This window comes from Dictyostelium purpureum, assembly GCF_000190715.1.
Source record: "Dictyostelium purpureum unplaced genomic scaffold DICPUscaffold_394, whole genome shotgun sequence".
Lineage (NCBI taxonomy): Eukaryota > Evosea > Eumycetozoa > Dictyosteliales > Dictyosteliaceae > Dictyostelium > Dictyostelium purpureum.
Genome location: NW_003519730.1, coordinates 13136 through 30091, shown reverse-complemented (window position 1 = coordinate 30091; position 16956 = coordinate 13136). Strand labels below are relative to the sequence as shown.

Genomic DNA, 16956 nt, shown 5'->3' with positions numbered 1-16956 from the left:
ATCTAAACTTTTATAGTAATTTGAAATTATTTTAAATTTTTTTTATTTTTTTTATTATTTTATTTTTTATTAATTTTTTTTTTTTTAAAAAATTAATTTCAAATTAAATAAAATTGAAATATAAAATTTGGTATTTTAATTAAATTTAATACAATTAGTAATAAAATAAATACATAGCTTTAATAATTTAATTATATTTAATAATAAAACTCAAATAAATAAAATTTTTAATCTCTTTAATAATAAAATGAAAATAAATTGTCAACTCCCAAATCATACAAACGAAGAATTTGATTTTGATAATATAGATTTAGAACATACTTCACTTGTTGATCTAAAAACAAGAATATATGATAGAACTGGTACTCCAATTGAAAATCAAGTTGTAGGTATATTTTTTGTGTAATTAAAAAAAAAAAAAAAAAAAAAAAAAACTAATTCAATTTTTTATAATTAGATTGAAATCGACAATAAAAGATTACCATGTAGATATGATAAAAAATCATTATCGAAACTTCATATTAATGAATCCTCAAACTTAAGAGTCGTTTATGTTTTAGATGGAGGTTGTGATTGTAATTTTTCAATTTTGTTTTTTTTTTATTACTTTTAATTTTTTAAGTTACTAATTAAAATTTTATTATTACTCTTTTGATTTAGGTTGTGGTTGTGGATGTGACCTATGTGGTAAATATAAAAATAAAAAAAAATAAAAAAATAAAAAAAAAAAAGAAAAAAAATATTAACCTATTTTTTTTTTTTATTAAATAGGTTGCGGTGGTTCATGTAGATGTTCAATTCAATAAAAAGGATTATTTTTAATATATAATTTACATTAGAAATAAAAATTAAATTAAATAAAATAAAATAAAATAAAAAAAAAAAAAAAAAGATAAAAAAAAAAAAGATAATTTTTTTTTTTTTTAAAAAACAATAAAACCTAAAAATATAAAATTATTATTACAATATATTTATTTATTTTAAAATAAATAAAATATACCCTTTATTTAGAAATATATTTTAATTTTTTTATTTTATTTTTTTTTTATTTTTTTTTTATTTTTATTTTATTTTTTTTTCAAATTTAAAATTTTTAAATTCATTTTTTTAATTTTCTTATTTATTTTAATAATAAGGAATAAAGATAACGAAAGCGATCAAAATAATGACGATGAATTATTAAGCAATATATTTAATAATACATCATTTGTAAATGATAGAAGTTCAAATTTTAAAAAAGAGGAAACTTTAATGAAAAGGCAATTACAATATAAATCATTAAAGTCAAATGAACACGAAAAGAGAATTCAATATTTTTTAGATAGGCAAAAAGAAAAAAGAAGAAGTTTATTAGTACATGTTAGAAATTTAATATCTCTACCATCTTTACAACAACATAATTATCAACAAGAAAATGAAGAAAATAAAGAAATAAATGGTAGTAGTAGCGATATCTTAATGGAAGATGAAGAAGGTAATAATATTGAAGATAATAGTATAGATAATAGTATAGATAATAGTATAGATAATAGTATAGATAATATAAATAACAATCAAGATGAAATTATAAAATCATCATTAAAAAAAGAAAATAAAAATAAAAAAAAGAACAAGTTTAAAGAAATTAGTAGAAAACAAAAGGAAGAAAAGAAAAATAAGCAAGTATTATTATATTCAAATCATTTAATGCTGGCTGAAGGTATGACATTTATTCCAAATAATTTGGAGAGAGAATGGTATTGTGTTCCTGTCCCCTTAGGTTATAGATGTCTAGTTATTTCTCAAAATGATACCACAGTTGTAAGATGTGAGAATGGTGAAATTCTTTTTCAATTTAGAAGCCTTTTACCTTTTGGAAGCGAAAAATCGAGAGAACATGCAAACCCCGCCAATCAATATTGTATTTTAGATTGTATTTACGAAGAAGCAACTGGCACATTTTATATTTTAGATATCTTGGCATGGAAAGGTTATATTTTATACGATTGCGAAACCGAGTTTAGGTTCTTTTGGAGAGACTCTAAAATTTCTGAAAATATTGCCATCACAAAATATTCATCATTAAACAGTAATTACAGATTTATAGCTCCACCATATTTTACTTCAAACAATGATTCATTTGAACAAATCAAATTTGACAAATTATTAAAACAACAACAAGGAGAAGAAGATAAAGAAATGGAAAAAGAGGAGGAGCAACATACTCATCAAATTTTAGAATATAATTCAGAGTTTTTATTGTTTTATCATAAAAACTCGCATTATGAATTTGGTACAACCCCTTTATTTTGTTCATTATCAATAGATTATATAGATATGTTAATTCAACACCTCAACTATAAAAACGAATTAAAAGAAAAAGAATTTGATGATGAAGAAGATGAAGAAGATTAATAAAGAAAATGTAAATAAATCTTTTTCTTTTTTTTTATAGTATCATATCAAATAAATAACATCTTTATTTCTTTTTTTAAATAAATAATTTATTATTCTCTGTAATTTTTATTTTATTTTTATTTTTATCTATTATTATTTTTAATTTACAAATGTTTTATGGTATATTTTAATTTGTTTTATTATTATTTTTTTCCTGTGTATGAAACGATCATATAAATTAAGAAAAATACAAATACTGAAAAGAAAATTAACATTATCATATGACCACTTGTTGCTGTTTTTGATAAATCTGAAAGTTTTTTCATTGTATTTGAGAGTAATGCTTGAGCACCTGACATATCTGTATCTAAACTATCTAAAAGTGAATTACTTTCTTGTACTTGTGATTCTATATCTAAAACAACCTTTATATATAATAAAAAGAAAAGTGTTAATAAGTTATTAAAAAAAAAAAATCGTCGTTTGTTTTTAAAATGAAAATAATTACCCTATTTAAAATTTTCACTTTTTGATTCATAGTTTCAATAGATTGATCATTTTGTTGTAAAAAAAGCTGTTCTGAATTTATTTTACCACTGTCATTATTATTATATCCATTTAAACTATTTTTAAAATTTTCTTCTTCTTCATATCCTAAAATATTTCTATTTTTAACACTAAAATTTTTTTATTTTTTTATTAGAACATAAATTTATTTGCTAAATTGTTTTAAATATTAAATATTTACTTTCTATCCATTGATTTATTATCTCTTTTCATTTCAATGTAATATCAATACAATAAAAAACTAAAATAAATAAAATAATTTAAAAAATAAAAAATTAAAAAAATTATTTTAAATTTAAAAAAAAAAAAAAAAAAATAAATAATTAAAATTTTTTTTTTTTTTTTTTTTTTTAATAATTTGTTCATATAGGTGGCATTGCATATGTATAATTATAATTTAATTTATTCAAAGATAGCTCTTTTTTTATTTGGAATAAATGTTTGTTAATAATATGTATAATTAAATTTATAAAAAAAAAAAAAAAAAAAAAAAAAAAAAAAAAAACTTTTAGAGTGTTATGTTTTTAAATAAATATTTTTATATTAAATTTATTTTTTAAAATTTTTATTCAATATTTTTATTATGTGTTACTGAAGAATTGGTTGTTTCATTTGCAGTAGTCGGGGTATTTGAAATTGAAGAGCAATTTTCGGAAAGTTTAGAGGAATTTTTAGATTTACCAACTTTATATTTACCATTTTTATGTCTTTTAATGCCATCTTTGCTACTATGATTATTATTATTATTTTGATCATTTGGATTAAAACAATACATTATACTAACTACTGGAATTACCTCGGTGATAATTAAACCAATGAAGCTAAAAGTCATAGATGATATATTAGTAACCAACACTATAACAAATATACAATGTAGTAAGAAACCAATTGAACATATAGCGGACAATATAAAGATCTTTTTCTGGTGTTTAGTATTTGAGAGGTTTTTTTTACCTGTCGATATCGTTTTATATAGACTTCTGCCTAAATAAATAAATGCAGCCGAAATAACCAAACTAAGACCTGCTTGTACAATAGCATACGCTAAGCTAATCGCTTTTTGTGAAGGTGAAGCTTCATTCGCAATGACAATACGACCAGCACAATCATTTGTTGGAGATGATGGAGTGTATTGGAATACCAATACAATGGCAATAAAGAATAAATATAATATTATATTAACAGTGATAACAATTGTATACAATTTTTTTGCAACACCAGATCCACTATTATTTCTTAAAACTAAAAATACGATTGTGTACCATAAAATAATTAATGAACTAAATGCTGTAAAATAAATAAAAGTGGGTAAAACTACTAAAATATAATCTAATACTGGGTTATCTTGAAGTTTACCTAGTAGTAAAAAATAAATAATAATATTAGTGCGCGTTTTTATTTTTTTTTTCAAAATATAAATTTAAATATTTACCATTAACTAATAAAAAGAAATATATTGTTCTAATTAAAATAAATAGTGTTACAATTATAATTAATGATTGAATTAATTGGAATTGGATTATAATTTTTTTGAAATAAAATATGATTATAGTTATAATTTCGTATAAACCAAATAAAGAAACCAATAAAAATATTACAGCTAAAATATACATCATAGCCTTAGTTTCTTTATCGAAAAGCTCTTTAGTTTTAGTTTTCCAATCTTTTTCATTTATACGAGAAATTAAAAAGTAAGTTGGATCACCTTTTGGAACATTAGAGACCATTAAACAGATATAAATACTATCGGTACTATTAATATGGCCACTTGGTAATTCTAATGGTGATGTTTGATTATTAATTTGAAGAGCAACATCTAATACTGGGAAATCACCATCACTACTTCCCAATATTGATTTAATAAAACAAATCTCCACATCGTTAATACCTTCACTCGAGTGAATCATTATACCATCGCTCATCAAATAACCAATAATAGCATTTTTTATATTTGAAAGAGCAAAACTTGGTGGTTTTTTATAAGATACAAAATTTGATGCTAGAGATTCTGGAATTGATGATGTATACCCTTGTTTACTAACATGAGATAAAGTTATGGTTTGGCATGTTTGATTAATTGCATTTTCATCAAATAAAACTTTACCAAAACCAAATATGACATCGGTTATCAATCCTGTGCATACTTTTGTTTGAACAATTAAAGGTGCAACTGATGATTGAAAACATTGTGAGACATTACCTTGAGATATATCATTGTTTTCATTACAACTGCAAATTATTTGTTCGATTGATAACTGAGATCTTTCATTTCTACAAATGGATTCGGTACGATAAAACTCTGCTATTTGATATTCGACAGTTTTTTCAATAGATTTATAAAATAATTGGTAATTAAATGTATTTGGATTGATTTTATTTGAAATATATTGGTTATTGATCCATTTTGGTTTAACGTAAATACCTGGCTTCCATGTACCAGCAGTCCAATTATACTTTTGAACCCATTCATTAAAAGACTCATCACATCCATAACACATTTCTTTGTTCATTTCATTAAATTTAAAATTAAATGGTAATGCAGCTGAATTTGAGTCTAACATAGTGCTGCAACCATACTTTGAAATACATTCCTCTTTTGTTAATGCTGGAGTCCACCATTTAGAACCAACATTTGCTTCACACACCGCTTTTGTAAAATGTGCTGGAGTATAATAGTAACAACCTTCTGGTGAATCATTTTCATCATAATTGCATTGAACAGATTTTATAAGGTTTGAGTGTTTACGAATACATTTACCCATACCACTGGGATAAAATGGATTAGAATCTGGTGAAAAGAAATATTTATCAGAACATTCACCCGCTATAGACTCACATTGAGCTTTGTTACATTTGCTAGAGTACTTTGAAGTGCAAACCAATGGAAAATAAGAATTCCCACCACACTCTCCAACTGATTTTGAGCCGCAATCTATCCAATCAAATTTATTATTTTCGCAAGTTTCTTGGTCAAGTGTAAGTAAGCAGATACCATAGTAATTTGAGCCTAAAAATTTACCATTTTTATTTAAGCATATTTCGTTCGGATCTTTTGTGAAACACCCAGAATCAACACCATCGAAAATAGAGGTGCATGAAATATCACCACAATTATTATGTGAACACTCTCCATAATTTTCAGTGCATTCTTTTTCAGTTTTTCCAGTTAAAATTGCACCATTGGGTAATAAACATATTGAACTATGAGTTTCGCATTCGCTTTGGTTGGCAACACTATTTAAATTATGACACTGAGTAAGATTTTCATCAGTGCAATAACCACAAAAAGAAGCTTGTTCCGCATAACATTGGGTTTTACATTGAAAAGAATCGGTGCAGGGTAAACTTTTACAAAAACCATAATTGTCACAAGTGTCGCTTCGAGTTATTTCAAAAGGCATTTCGGTTAAAACATCAAAACAAATATCATGTATGAGTATACATGTTGAATCTAGACAACCATAGTTTTTATTGCATCTATCTATGTAGGCGGGTGAAGAATATGAGTACGTTGAACGATCCATAATTGATTTACTACCAATACAATCTGAGGATAAATGATTATTATATAAAGTATTGATTGTATCACTATTAAATGATGTTGAATTTGTAAGATAAAAAAGAGATGAAATTGATAATTTTTCTAAAACACATTTAATGTAACTTTTATCTATACTTTCGAAATCGGCTATACATTCTCTAGTATACAAATTACATTTCTTTATTTTACCATAATCTTTGCAATCCGAATCTTTTGAACAAATAGGCGAGATTAATACTTCCTTACATTCTCTCATTATATTTGTTGTTGATAGACCAAGTTTGGAAAGTGAAAAGTCTGAAACACTGCATCCATCAACAATCGATAGAGTCATTTGATATTCGTTTAAAACAGATTTTGTACATTCAGCACTAAAACATTCATCACTGATCAAATCGTTATTGTAATCAATAGTCTTTAAAACTGTGGCATTAATTGGGGAAGGATTACAGCATTGATAATATGATAGAGCTGGGTTACAACATGGGTTGGTGGCAAACTCTGGATCGCTCGTTGAATGTAAACAATTTTTAACCAATAACTCTTCTGTTTGAAGTTTTTTAATAAAGTAGCTGTTAACCTTGTCTCTGCACTTCATCCATAATTCAGTTGATTGTAAATAATCTAGATTGAATCTTAAATTTATTGATTCACTAATATCACTTGTTCCTAATAATTTTTTTTTGATATCATTTATATATCCAATAATTAATTTAAATTCATTAACATCACATTCTAAACTTGAATAAATTTGATCAAATTTTATACCTAATTGAATAAGCTAAAAAAAAAAAAAAATTAATAAATTGTAAAAAAAAAAAAAAAATTTGGCACAACACAATAAAAAAAAAATTACCTTTCCATCTTTGTTGTATAAAGTCGAGTCTAAAATCAAAGTTGAATTTTTAATTATTTCGAAATCTTGATATTTAAAATAAAAATTAATATTTTTTTTTGAAAGTATAAATGAAAACTGATAAGAGTTTGGTTTAAACTCATTTAAAGCAGGTACTTGTAATTTAATTGATTTATATACATCACCAACAACAATACTGGATGGTGTCCAAATAGGATTTAATGATTTTGATGGGTATAATGGTGAGAATGCTGTTTTTGTTGGATCTGATGAAATAGCTGGGGTAAAATATGTAACACCATTTGGTAAAACTAATTTTGATGAACCTTTCATAACTAAATAGCCTGATTGAGGAGAAAGTTCTGAAAATCGACGTAGATATTTATTACCTTGGTTCTGAACAGTAAAAATATATGAAGGTGAATTTGATGGAACCACAGTAATATAAATTCTTAATGGGTGGGTACTATTTATTGGTTCTAAATATAACATTAAATCATTATCGCCTGAAAAAAAAAATAAAAAGAAATTTACAATATTATTAATAAAATAATTTGGGTATTATGTTTTTTATGTATTATATACCTTCGTCCATTGATCTCCAATCACAATTCTCCGATGTTGGGAACCTGTTACTTGAATTTTTAGATATATATAAAACTAAATGAGGAGTTGTGTGTAAAGCTGGGGCATTAAAATAATAAAAGTCTGGAGAAAAAATATCTATAAAATAATTTTTAATACCACTTGATATAGAAATATAGCCTAAATCTAAACAAAAGATTGTTCCTACCCCTGGGTGTTCCTCATGGTTGTAACACCTGTAACCTGGGTCCAATATATTATTATCGATTTCTATTGAATATAAAATTAAAGAAAAATTATATGTTTCTGAAAGTGGAGTTATATCAAAAAAGTAGGTATTAAATGTCCAAGTATCTTAAAAAAAAAATTAGTAATTATATAAAGGGGAAAAAAAAAATATTTTTAAAATATAATTTTAATATTTACTTAAACTAATGTAATTTAAATCTAATGGGCAAAATTGTAAAAGCATATTTTTTTGTCCAGAAACAGTTCTTAAATTTTGATAACCACCACTTTTAACTGTACCATAACCATCATGTGAATTAATTTTCAATGATAGACCCATACAAACTTTTTCTTTTGATTTATATCTAAATTGAGTAGGTTTATTGATTGAAAAATTATAAACATAATTCGTTTTATCAAGTACCTCCCAATCACCTGTACAAATATCTTGATAGTTTACACAGTTAACACAATTAGTACCAATTTGTTTGGGGCAATTATCCTTATCTGTATAATCGCATGAACAATCATTTAATAGAGTTTGGTTAATTTCATATGGACAACTATACTTTGGGCATGATACCCAATCATAATAATATAATTCATCTGATAACTCTATATCGCCAATTGCATAATTATATTCAACACCCAATGTATTTATACTATTCTTTTCGACAATATTAGATTTTAACACGGTTGTTCCTAATTTATAAATAAAAAAAATTTCTTTTAGAATCACCACAATTTTTTTTTTAAAATTTAAATAATAATTTTAAAATACCTTTAATAACCAAAAAATTAAAAAAGATAAAAAACAATATTATAAGAAATTTCATTGTTTTTATTTATTCATATTGTGCGATAAAATATATACAGAAATTGGAATAAAAAAATATAAAAAAAATATTGTTGTTTTAAAAAAAAAATAAAAAATAAAGTTTTAAAATATTTATTTGGGTTTAAAAAAAAACGGTTTTTTTAAAAAAATTTCCTATATTTTTTACATTTAATGGGGATATTTATCAAATTTGATTTTTTCTTTGAATTTATAAAAACTAGTTGTTTTTTTTATCCATATGAATTTTTTTTATTTCTTTTTTATTTTTCTATTTTTTTTTCTTTTTTATTTTTCATTTTTCCTATTCTAAATATTTTGTGGAAAGTTTCTATTTATTGTAATACTGTAGTTATATTTGGAGCAATCATTTCCATACCAATGCTTGTAACAACTACAAGTTCCATTGTTGCACCATCCATTTTCTAAACAATTATTTAAACATAGCTTTGGGTTATAATAAAACATATCTCTTCCTGTGAATATTAGTTGATTATTTATTTTGTTGTATATATTGATATCATGGTACCCTTCCCCTGGTAATATTTTCCCTCCTATAATATCATATGAATCAAATGTAATATTTGCTTTATTGCTTCCAATATATACTATTAATGCTTCTGGATTTAAACCAAAGAAACCATTTGCATAAAAGTAACCTAAAAAAAAAAAAAATTAATTATTTATTACCTTTATATATAAAAAATATTACTTACCACCAAAATGAGAAACATCGGGAACTGATGAAATATTAAGAGGCTTTAGTTGATCACAATTTTCTCCAACCCATCCTTCGAAACAATTAATACATGAAAGAGAGTTACCATTTATACAAGTGGAGCCGTTAACATAAGGAGTATAATAGTTTTTAGCATACCATGATTTGTTATTAGTAACTAAATTTACATCATATCTTTTATTGTTATTTAGTGTACCTATAAAACATATAATTTGATATTTATTATTATATTGAACTTTACAAAATTCATTACCAATTGTAATGGTAATATTTTTATAATGTTCAAACTCCCCATAAAATGATACATCACCTCCACTACTAATTGCTGGGAGGTAACTTGAAACAATTGGTTTCTTTATTAAATAATTACTACATAAACAAACATATATAAAACAAATAAATATAAATATAATTTTCATTTTTTATTGGTATAATAGAAAAAAAAAAAGAAAAAAAAAATAAAACTTTTTAATTAAAAAAACAAAAAAAAAAAACACACAATTGGGGGTAAAAATAAACACACACAAATTTCAAATTTAGGTTTTTGTGATCATCATTTTTAAAAATTGTAAATTAAAAAAAAAAAAAAAAAAAGTAAAATCTTTTTAAAAATTAAGAGTTGTTATTTTTATTTATTTTTTTTAAACTGATTGAGCACTATATCCATAGTATTTGTCAATATTTGTATATGGGTTCTTTACAGTTATAATATTTGAATTTTGAATATCTATAAAACTATTGAATATTATATTATTGTTTTTATTATAATTTGATAAATTACTTTTTGAATATAAAATATTTTTGATTGAATCTAGAAAAAAAAAATTAGTTTTTATTTTTTAATTATAAAAATTGATAAATATATATTTACTTAATAATGACATTTTAAATTTAAGTGGTTTTATTTGATTAATGAAGTTGATGATTTATAAATCAAAAAAAAAAAAAATAGTATTTATACTTTTTTTTTTTTTATTTTTTTTTTTATTTAAAAAAAACAATTTTCAAAATAAGTAATTTATTTTTTTTACAAATTCATTTAAAAAGTTTACAAATTTGTAATTTAGATATTAGATCAAATTTATTAAAATTTTTATGAATTATAATTCTTTGGTTTTTTTTAAAGAATTTATAAATGTGAAATCTACAAAAGATTTAATTCTAAACAAAAAAAAAATTTTTTATAAAAAAGATTAGAGTGGAAAATAATAATAGTATTTCATTGTAAATAATAATATTGGAAATATAGAAGCTTATATGACAATATACATCTATTTTTACAGTCAAATATAGAAATTGACAATAATAAAAAACGAGTTTAGAACAAAAATCTTTTTTTACCACTAACCAAAGAGAGTAATTTCGACAATTTAATAAAAATAGAAATTTTAAAATTATAATTTAAAAAATTATTGAAAAATAATAACATTACAGTTATCAGTACATTATTGTAATTTAATTATTTTATTTTTTTTTATATTTTTTAGTATTTTGAAATTGATAAATAACCCACACCACTCACACATCTATATGTTATTTAACAAATATTTTTAATTACACACAACACAGATAAATATAAAAAATTAAAAAAAAAAAATTAAAAAAAAGATAATATTAATAATAACTTTAGGATATAATATTGATTGATCATAGTAAATTTAAATTAAAACTATTAGATATAAACATTATTGTTTTTATTTATTTGATTTTTTATGAAATTTTTTTAATAAATACATATTTTATTATTTAATTATTTATTATTTGAAATTTTAATAATTTTTAAATTGTTATTATTTATTTATTTAAATAAATCATCATCATCAGCTGATGTTGTAATATCAAATAGTGATGAGGTGAATTTTGATTTTGATGAATTTGGAGAGTTTGAAGAGGAAGAATTTGATTTACCTTTTAATAATTGTTCTTTTTTCTTTTGATATTCTGATAAAAAGAAATCATCATCTTTATTTGAGACATCTGGTTTTTGTTGATTTTTTGATGGTGATGGTTCATCTTTTTCTTTTTCTTCTTGTTTTTGTTGTTGTTTTTGCTTTTCCAACTCTGCTAATTTCTTTTCTCTTTCTCTTTCTTTTTCCTTTTGTTGTTTTTCTTTTTCTAATCTTTCTTTTTCTAATCTTTCTTTTTCTTCTTTTTCTTTTTCTTTTTGTAGATGTTGTTTATGTTGATCTTTTCTTTTTCTTTTTGATGTTGTTGTTGTTGTTGTTCCTTTCTTTCTTTTTCTTTTTGTAGTTCTTCTCTTTCTTTTTTTTCTTTTTCTAATTTTTCTTTACGTTCTTTTTCCCTCTGTTGTTCTTTTCTTGGATCGTCTTTATATCATCATCTGAATCGTCATCAGTTTCACACACTACTAGTATGGCGCGATTTCTTTAAATTAAATTGATGTTGTGGTTTTAATTTTCCAAAACCTTCACTATAATTACCTTTTGAAAGGAATTGTTTTTTGAAACAAGGTTTACAGAAGGTTTGAGACTCCATTGAGGCATAATTACCAAGTTTAACGGAATTATTACAAACACTGCATCTAAAACAAGCTTTATGATAAATTCTACCTTCGGTTGAAAGACGTTCAGCTTGATAAACAAGTTTACTACATACTACACATCTTTCTGGACCATTTGATTTTGGTTCTTCATCTTTAGAGGCACTACTATTACCACTGCTTTTATTGTTACCAGCTCCGCCTACAGCTTTTTTAAATGGATTTACTTTGTTATTTGTTTCAGATTCGCTACTTGTTGAATCAATGTCACTAGTTGGTGTGGCTGAACGTTTTGAAATTGCTGATGGTTTAGATTTTGGTGGTGGTAATTCACTTTCAGAATCTGATTTATCGGAAGCAGAAACAGTTAATGGCGATTTGGATCTATCAGATGCTGCAGGTTTTGAAGACTTCTTTTTAACATATACCTGCTCATCTTCATTTTTAATTTGTTTAATATCACTTTTAATGTACTTTTCGGTAATACCAGCTCTGCCTGTTAAACTTAATGGAGTAACTGAAAGTGGTCCCTTATTATAAGCAATACTTTCACCACCACCTTTGCCTACATTTCCTTTCTTTTCAGTACCTTGATAGAACACCTTAGCATTTTCTTTGATACCCTTAAAATTTTCAGTTCTACTTGTATCATCAGGTGATGTACCTTTACCATAATTAGCACCGGATGCAGCTTTTAATTTAGCATGAACAATTTCTTCAGAGATTTCATCAATTGACATAACTTGGAATTGAGCATGATTATATTTAAAGAATCTATCAACATGTGGTTTATGCATATTTGCTTTGGCTTTGGCGATACCACTAAGTGAGTCTGGTACATATGTGATGAAAACGAACTTGGCTCTATCTGAATCACCATAAACAGTACGTAAATAACCATACATAACTTCTTCTTTAAGATTCTTAATCATTTCCTTTAAACCACCTGAGCCAGTGCCATAAAGCTGAAGGGTTTTCTTATAACTACCATAACCTAAAAGCATCCAATTGGTTTCAGTATCATCATCTCTAATATCACACCAAGCATCTCTTAGTGTTGAGTCTGATAAATCACATTCAACGTCTGGATTTTCTTGTAAATCTGATTTACTTAATGGCTTTTTAGTATTTGATGATTTATTAGCTGATTCAGTATCTTTAATTGATTCTTTAGCTTGTTCTTCTTCTTTTGGTTTTGATGGAATAGTTGGTAAAGAGCCACCTCCTCTAGCTTTTTTAATTGGTTCTTCTTTTTCTTCACGTTTATCTTCTTTTTCTTTTCTTTGTCTTTCTTTTTCTCTTTCAATTTCAGCTTTTCTTTGTTTCTCTTTTTCAATTTGTTGTTGTCTATGTCTTTCTTGCTCCTCTTCTTTTTGTTCACGGTCTCTTCTTTCTCGATCTTCTTTTTGTTTTCTTTCTTTTTCTTCACGATCTTTTCTTTCACGGTCACGTTCTTTTCTATCAAGCTCTTCACGATCTTTTCTTTCACGGTCACGTTCTTTTCTATCAAGCTCCTCACGCTCTTTTCTTTCTTTTTCTTCAATTTCTCTTTCATGAACTTTTCTATCACGTTCTTCACGTTCCTTTTTATCACGATCTTCACGGTCTCTTCTTTCACGTTCACGATCTTGTTTATCACGTTCTTCACGATCTTTTCTTTCTTGAAGATCTTTTCTTTCTTTTTTTTCAATTTCTCTTTCGCGATCTCTTCTTTCACGATCACGTCTTTCTTGTTCTTTTCTATCATTTTCTTCACGTTCTCTTTCACGTTCCAATTTTTCTTTTTGTTCACGGTCACGTTGTTCTCTTTGTTTACGTTCATTCATTTCCTTTTCTTGTCTTTCGAGTTCAAGTTGTTCCCTTTCTCTTTCTTTTCTATCACGTTCTTCGCGTTCTTCACGGTCACGTTGTTCTCTTTGTTTACGGTCATTCTCTTCGGATGCTAATCTTTGACGTTCTTTTTCTTCGAATTCAATCTTTTCATGTTCAAGTTTTCTATTAAAATCTGCAATTTCTTGTTTCTTTTTGGCCAATTCGATTTCTTTTTGTTGCTCTAATTTTTCTCTTTCATCTTCAATCTTTTTTTTCTCTAATTCCCATTGTTGTTCTAATTGTTTGGTTTTTTCTTTTTCTTGTTGAATTAATTGTTGTGCTTCTTGTTGACGTTGTTTTTCAGCTTGTAAAATATTTTGAATTTCTTTTTCACGTTCCAATTCTAATTGATGGTGCTTTTCTTTTTCATGCTCTAGATCCAATTGGTATTGTTGTTCTTTCTTTTTCCAGTCTTGTTCTTCTAATTCCTTTCTTCTCTTTTCTTCCAATAGTCTTTGCTCTTCTTTTTGTTTATTTATGAGCTCCTGTTCTTTTAATTCTCTTTCTCTTTGAATTTTTAAATTGGCTTGTTCTTCCTTTTGTTGTTCAATTAATTTTTCAGCTTCTTTTTGTTTTCTTAAAAGTTCATCAATTTCTTTTTGACGTTCGATTTCTCTTTCACGTAAACGGTCTTCATACTCTTTCTTTCTTTGAATATTTTCAAGCTTTAATTGTTCGATTTGATATCTCTCCTCATTTTCTCTTTTTTGAATTTCCAAATTTTCAAGATCTTCTTGTTCCTTTAATAAATGCTCTCTTTGTTGTTTTAATTTAATTTCATTTTCTTCCATTTCTTTTAATTTTTGTTTTCGATTTGATTCTAATTTTAATAAAAGTTCATCATTTTCACGTACCAAATCGTTTGATTGTTGTTGTTGTTGTTGACCATTTGTAACTGTAATATTTTTATCTTGTAATAAAATATTGATTTGATTTGATAATTGATCTCTTTCGAGTTTGGCATCTTTAAGTGAGTTGAAAATAGTGGATTTTAAGGTTTCTAAATATTTACGATCCTCTTCTCTTAAAAGACGTTCTTGTCTAAGGAAATCTTTTTGCTCTTGATAAAGTGAATCAGATTTTTGGTTAACCAATGATACAATTTCATATTTTAATTTTTGTAATTCATTTCTTAATTTGGTTTCGAATTCAAATTGGATTTGATTAATTTCAGATTGAATTAGCATTGTTAAATCTTCAAAAATTCTTTTACCCTATTTAAAATTAAAAAATTAATTGGTATATGAATTTAAAAAAAAAATTTTAAAAAAAAAATAAAAATCCATACCTCATTTCTTGAGTAATTTGATGATAAATTATTAACAATTGGTAAAAAACTAATTCTCCATTGATCTTGAATATAAGTTTGAGTAAACTCTTGAATTGATTCTTTTTCTTTATATACCAATTGGTCAATGTTATCTTTTAATTTTTTTAATTCATCTTCGCTTGTTGAACGACTATTGGAAATATCTAAAAGCAATTTATCAAATAAACGGGTTACACGTTGTTGTTCTTTTTCATTGAGTGATGAGAATTCGTTTTTAATATCTTTGCTATATTGATCAATAGTTTGTAAAGCTTTAGTCATTGTTGAGTCGATACGTGAACTTAATAAACCATTAACTGTTGTAATTTTACCATCTAATGAGCCATTGATAGTTGTTAAACGTTGATCAAATGAATTGATAACTGATGTCATTTTCTTATCAAAGTTTGCTTCGGTGATATTAATTTGACTTTCAAGTGTTGAAAAATTTGAGGTAATCTTTTGGTCCATAACATTTTCAGTTGAACGAATACGTTGGTCTAATGAATTTACTTGTTGAGAAAACTTTTTGTCTAATGATAATTCGGTGCTCTTTAAACGTTGATCACTGAAATTAACCTTTTCGTCAAGCTCAATTGCTAAATCTTTAAACTTGGACATGTATGAAGTGTGATTGGTTTGAATTTGTTCATTTAAATTATTATGTGATGATTTTACGGCATCTTGGTTAAACTTAAAACTTTCTTGAATGGCTGAGGATCTTCTTTCGTTGGTTTCATCTTGCTCTTTAACTCTTTTATCCATAATTTGATAAAGTTGCTTAAGTTTATCTTCTAGTGATGATACATGTTTATTTTCGATATGTTCGTCGATAACAGAGAGGTCAGGACCAAGATTGTCACGAATCCATTGTGTTAATTTAGATCTAGTTTGCTTTTCTTCGGCCAATGAGCCACTGTGTTGTTTAAGCATTTGGTCAATTTGTTTAATTAATTGTTCAACTCTATCCAAACCATCTCTTTGTTGCTGTTGTTGAATTTTAATATCAACAATTTCATTTTTTAAAGATTTTAATAATTTAGTTTTAGATTCGTTATTATTAAAATCATTGTTTATTTGTTGTTGTTGTTGTTGAGACATTTAAAAAAATAAAATTGTAATACTACAAATATTTAATAAATAAATAAATGAATTTTATTATTTTTTTATAATTTGATTATTATATATTATTATTATTTATTTATTGCTACAAAAAAATTTTAAAAAAAACAATGAAAAAAAATATTATTAAATTATAAAAACTAAAAATCAAATAATTATTATATATTATCTTTTACAGGAATGAAAAAATAAACCAAAAAATTTTTAAATTTTTTTAAAAAAATAATTTTAAAAAAAAAAAAAAATAATTTTAAAAAAAAAAAAAAAAAAAAAAAAAGGTGGAAGAAATTTCTTTCTCTGAAAAATCAAATTTTATATATATATATTTATTTTATTCATGATTTTAAATAAAAAACTATATTTGGTTATTAAGTGTTAAAAAAAATATATTTTTTTTTTTTATTTTTTTTTTTTTAAAATTAAACA

The 16956-nt window shown here is 24.4% G+C and overlaps 8 protein-coding genes across 8 annotated transcripts; 2 read left to right on the top strand and 6 right to left on the bottom strand.

The window, feature by feature from the left end:
• Window positions 1–247: 247 nt before the first annotated feature.
• DICPUDRAFT_41498 (uncharacterized protein) lies at window positions 248–806 on the top strand (the record flags this gene model as incomplete). The annotated part of the gene is made up of 4 exons (XM_003293044.1): window positions 248–385; window positions 458–575; window positions 661–687; window positions 772–806. The coding sequence occupies 4 exons, from the start codon at window positions 248–250 to the stop codon at window positions 804–806; spliced, it is 318 nt and encodes a 105-aa protein (XP_003293092.1).
• Window positions 807–1128: 322 nt separating this feature from the next.
• On the top strand, window positions 1129–2394 carry DICPUDRAFT_41507 (uncharacterized protein; the record flags this gene model as incomplete). The annotated part of the gene is made up of 1 exon (XM_003293043.1): window positions 1129–2394. A coding segment is annotated over one exon (1266 nt), but the record flags the coding sequence as incomplete, so codon positions are not given.
• Window positions 2395–2636: 242 nt separating this feature from the next.
• Window positions 2637–3156, bottom strand: DICPUDRAFT_13105 (uncharacterized protein; the record flags this gene model as incomplete). Its single annotated transcript, XM_003293037.1, has 3 exons — window positions 2637–2801; window positions 2885–3053; window positions 3125–3156. Coding segments are annotated over 3 exons (366 nt in total), but the record flags the coding sequence as incomplete, so codon positions are not given.
• Window positions 3157–3685: 529 nt separating this feature from the next.
• On the bottom strand, window positions 3686–7835 carry DICPUDRAFT_4515 (uncharacterized protein; the record flags this gene model as incomplete). The annotated part of the gene is made up of 3 exons (XM_003293036.1): window positions 3686–4299; window positions 4376–7265; window positions 7341–7835. Coding segments are annotated over 3 exons (3999 nt in total), but the record flags the coding sequence as incomplete, so codon positions are not given.
• Window positions 7836–9297: 1462 nt separating this feature from the next.
• Window positions 9298–10146, bottom strand: DICPUDRAFT_41509 (uncharacterized protein; the record flags this gene model as incomplete). The annotated part of the gene is made up of 2 exons (XM_003293035.1): window positions 9298–9647; window positions 9705–10146. 2 exons carry the CDS (start codon window positions 10144–10146, stop codon window positions 9298–9300), a joined length of 792 nt encoding a protein of 263 aa, XP_003293083.1.
• A 222-nt stretch (window positions 10147–10368) lies between these two features.
• Window positions 10369–10611, bottom strand: DICPUDRAFT_157885 (uncharacterized protein; the record flags this gene model as incomplete). The annotated part of the gene is made up of 2 exons (XM_003293034.1): window positions 10369–10538; window positions 10599–10611. The coding sequence occupies 2 exons, from the start codon at window positions 10609–10611 to the stop codon at window positions 10369–10371; spliced, it is 183 nt and encodes a 60-aa protein (XP_003293082.1).
• Window positions 10612–12085: 1474 nt separating this feature from the next.
• Window positions 12086–12355, bottom strand: DICPUDRAFT_41502 (uncharacterized protein; the record flags this gene model as incomplete). Its single annotated transcript, XM_003293033.1, has 1 exon — window positions 12086–12355. A coding segment is annotated over one exon (270 nt), but the record flags the coding sequence as incomplete, so codon positions are not given.
• Window positions 12356–12898: 543 nt separating this feature from the next.
• Window positions 12899–13300, bottom strand: DICPUDRAFT_41497 (uncharacterized protein; the record flags this gene model as incomplete). Its single annotated transcript, XM_003293032.1, has 1 exon — window positions 12899–13300. A coding segment is annotated over one exon (402 nt), but the record flags the coding sequence as incomplete, so codon positions are not given.
• Between the last annotated feature and the right edge of the window lie 3656 nt (window positions 13301–16956).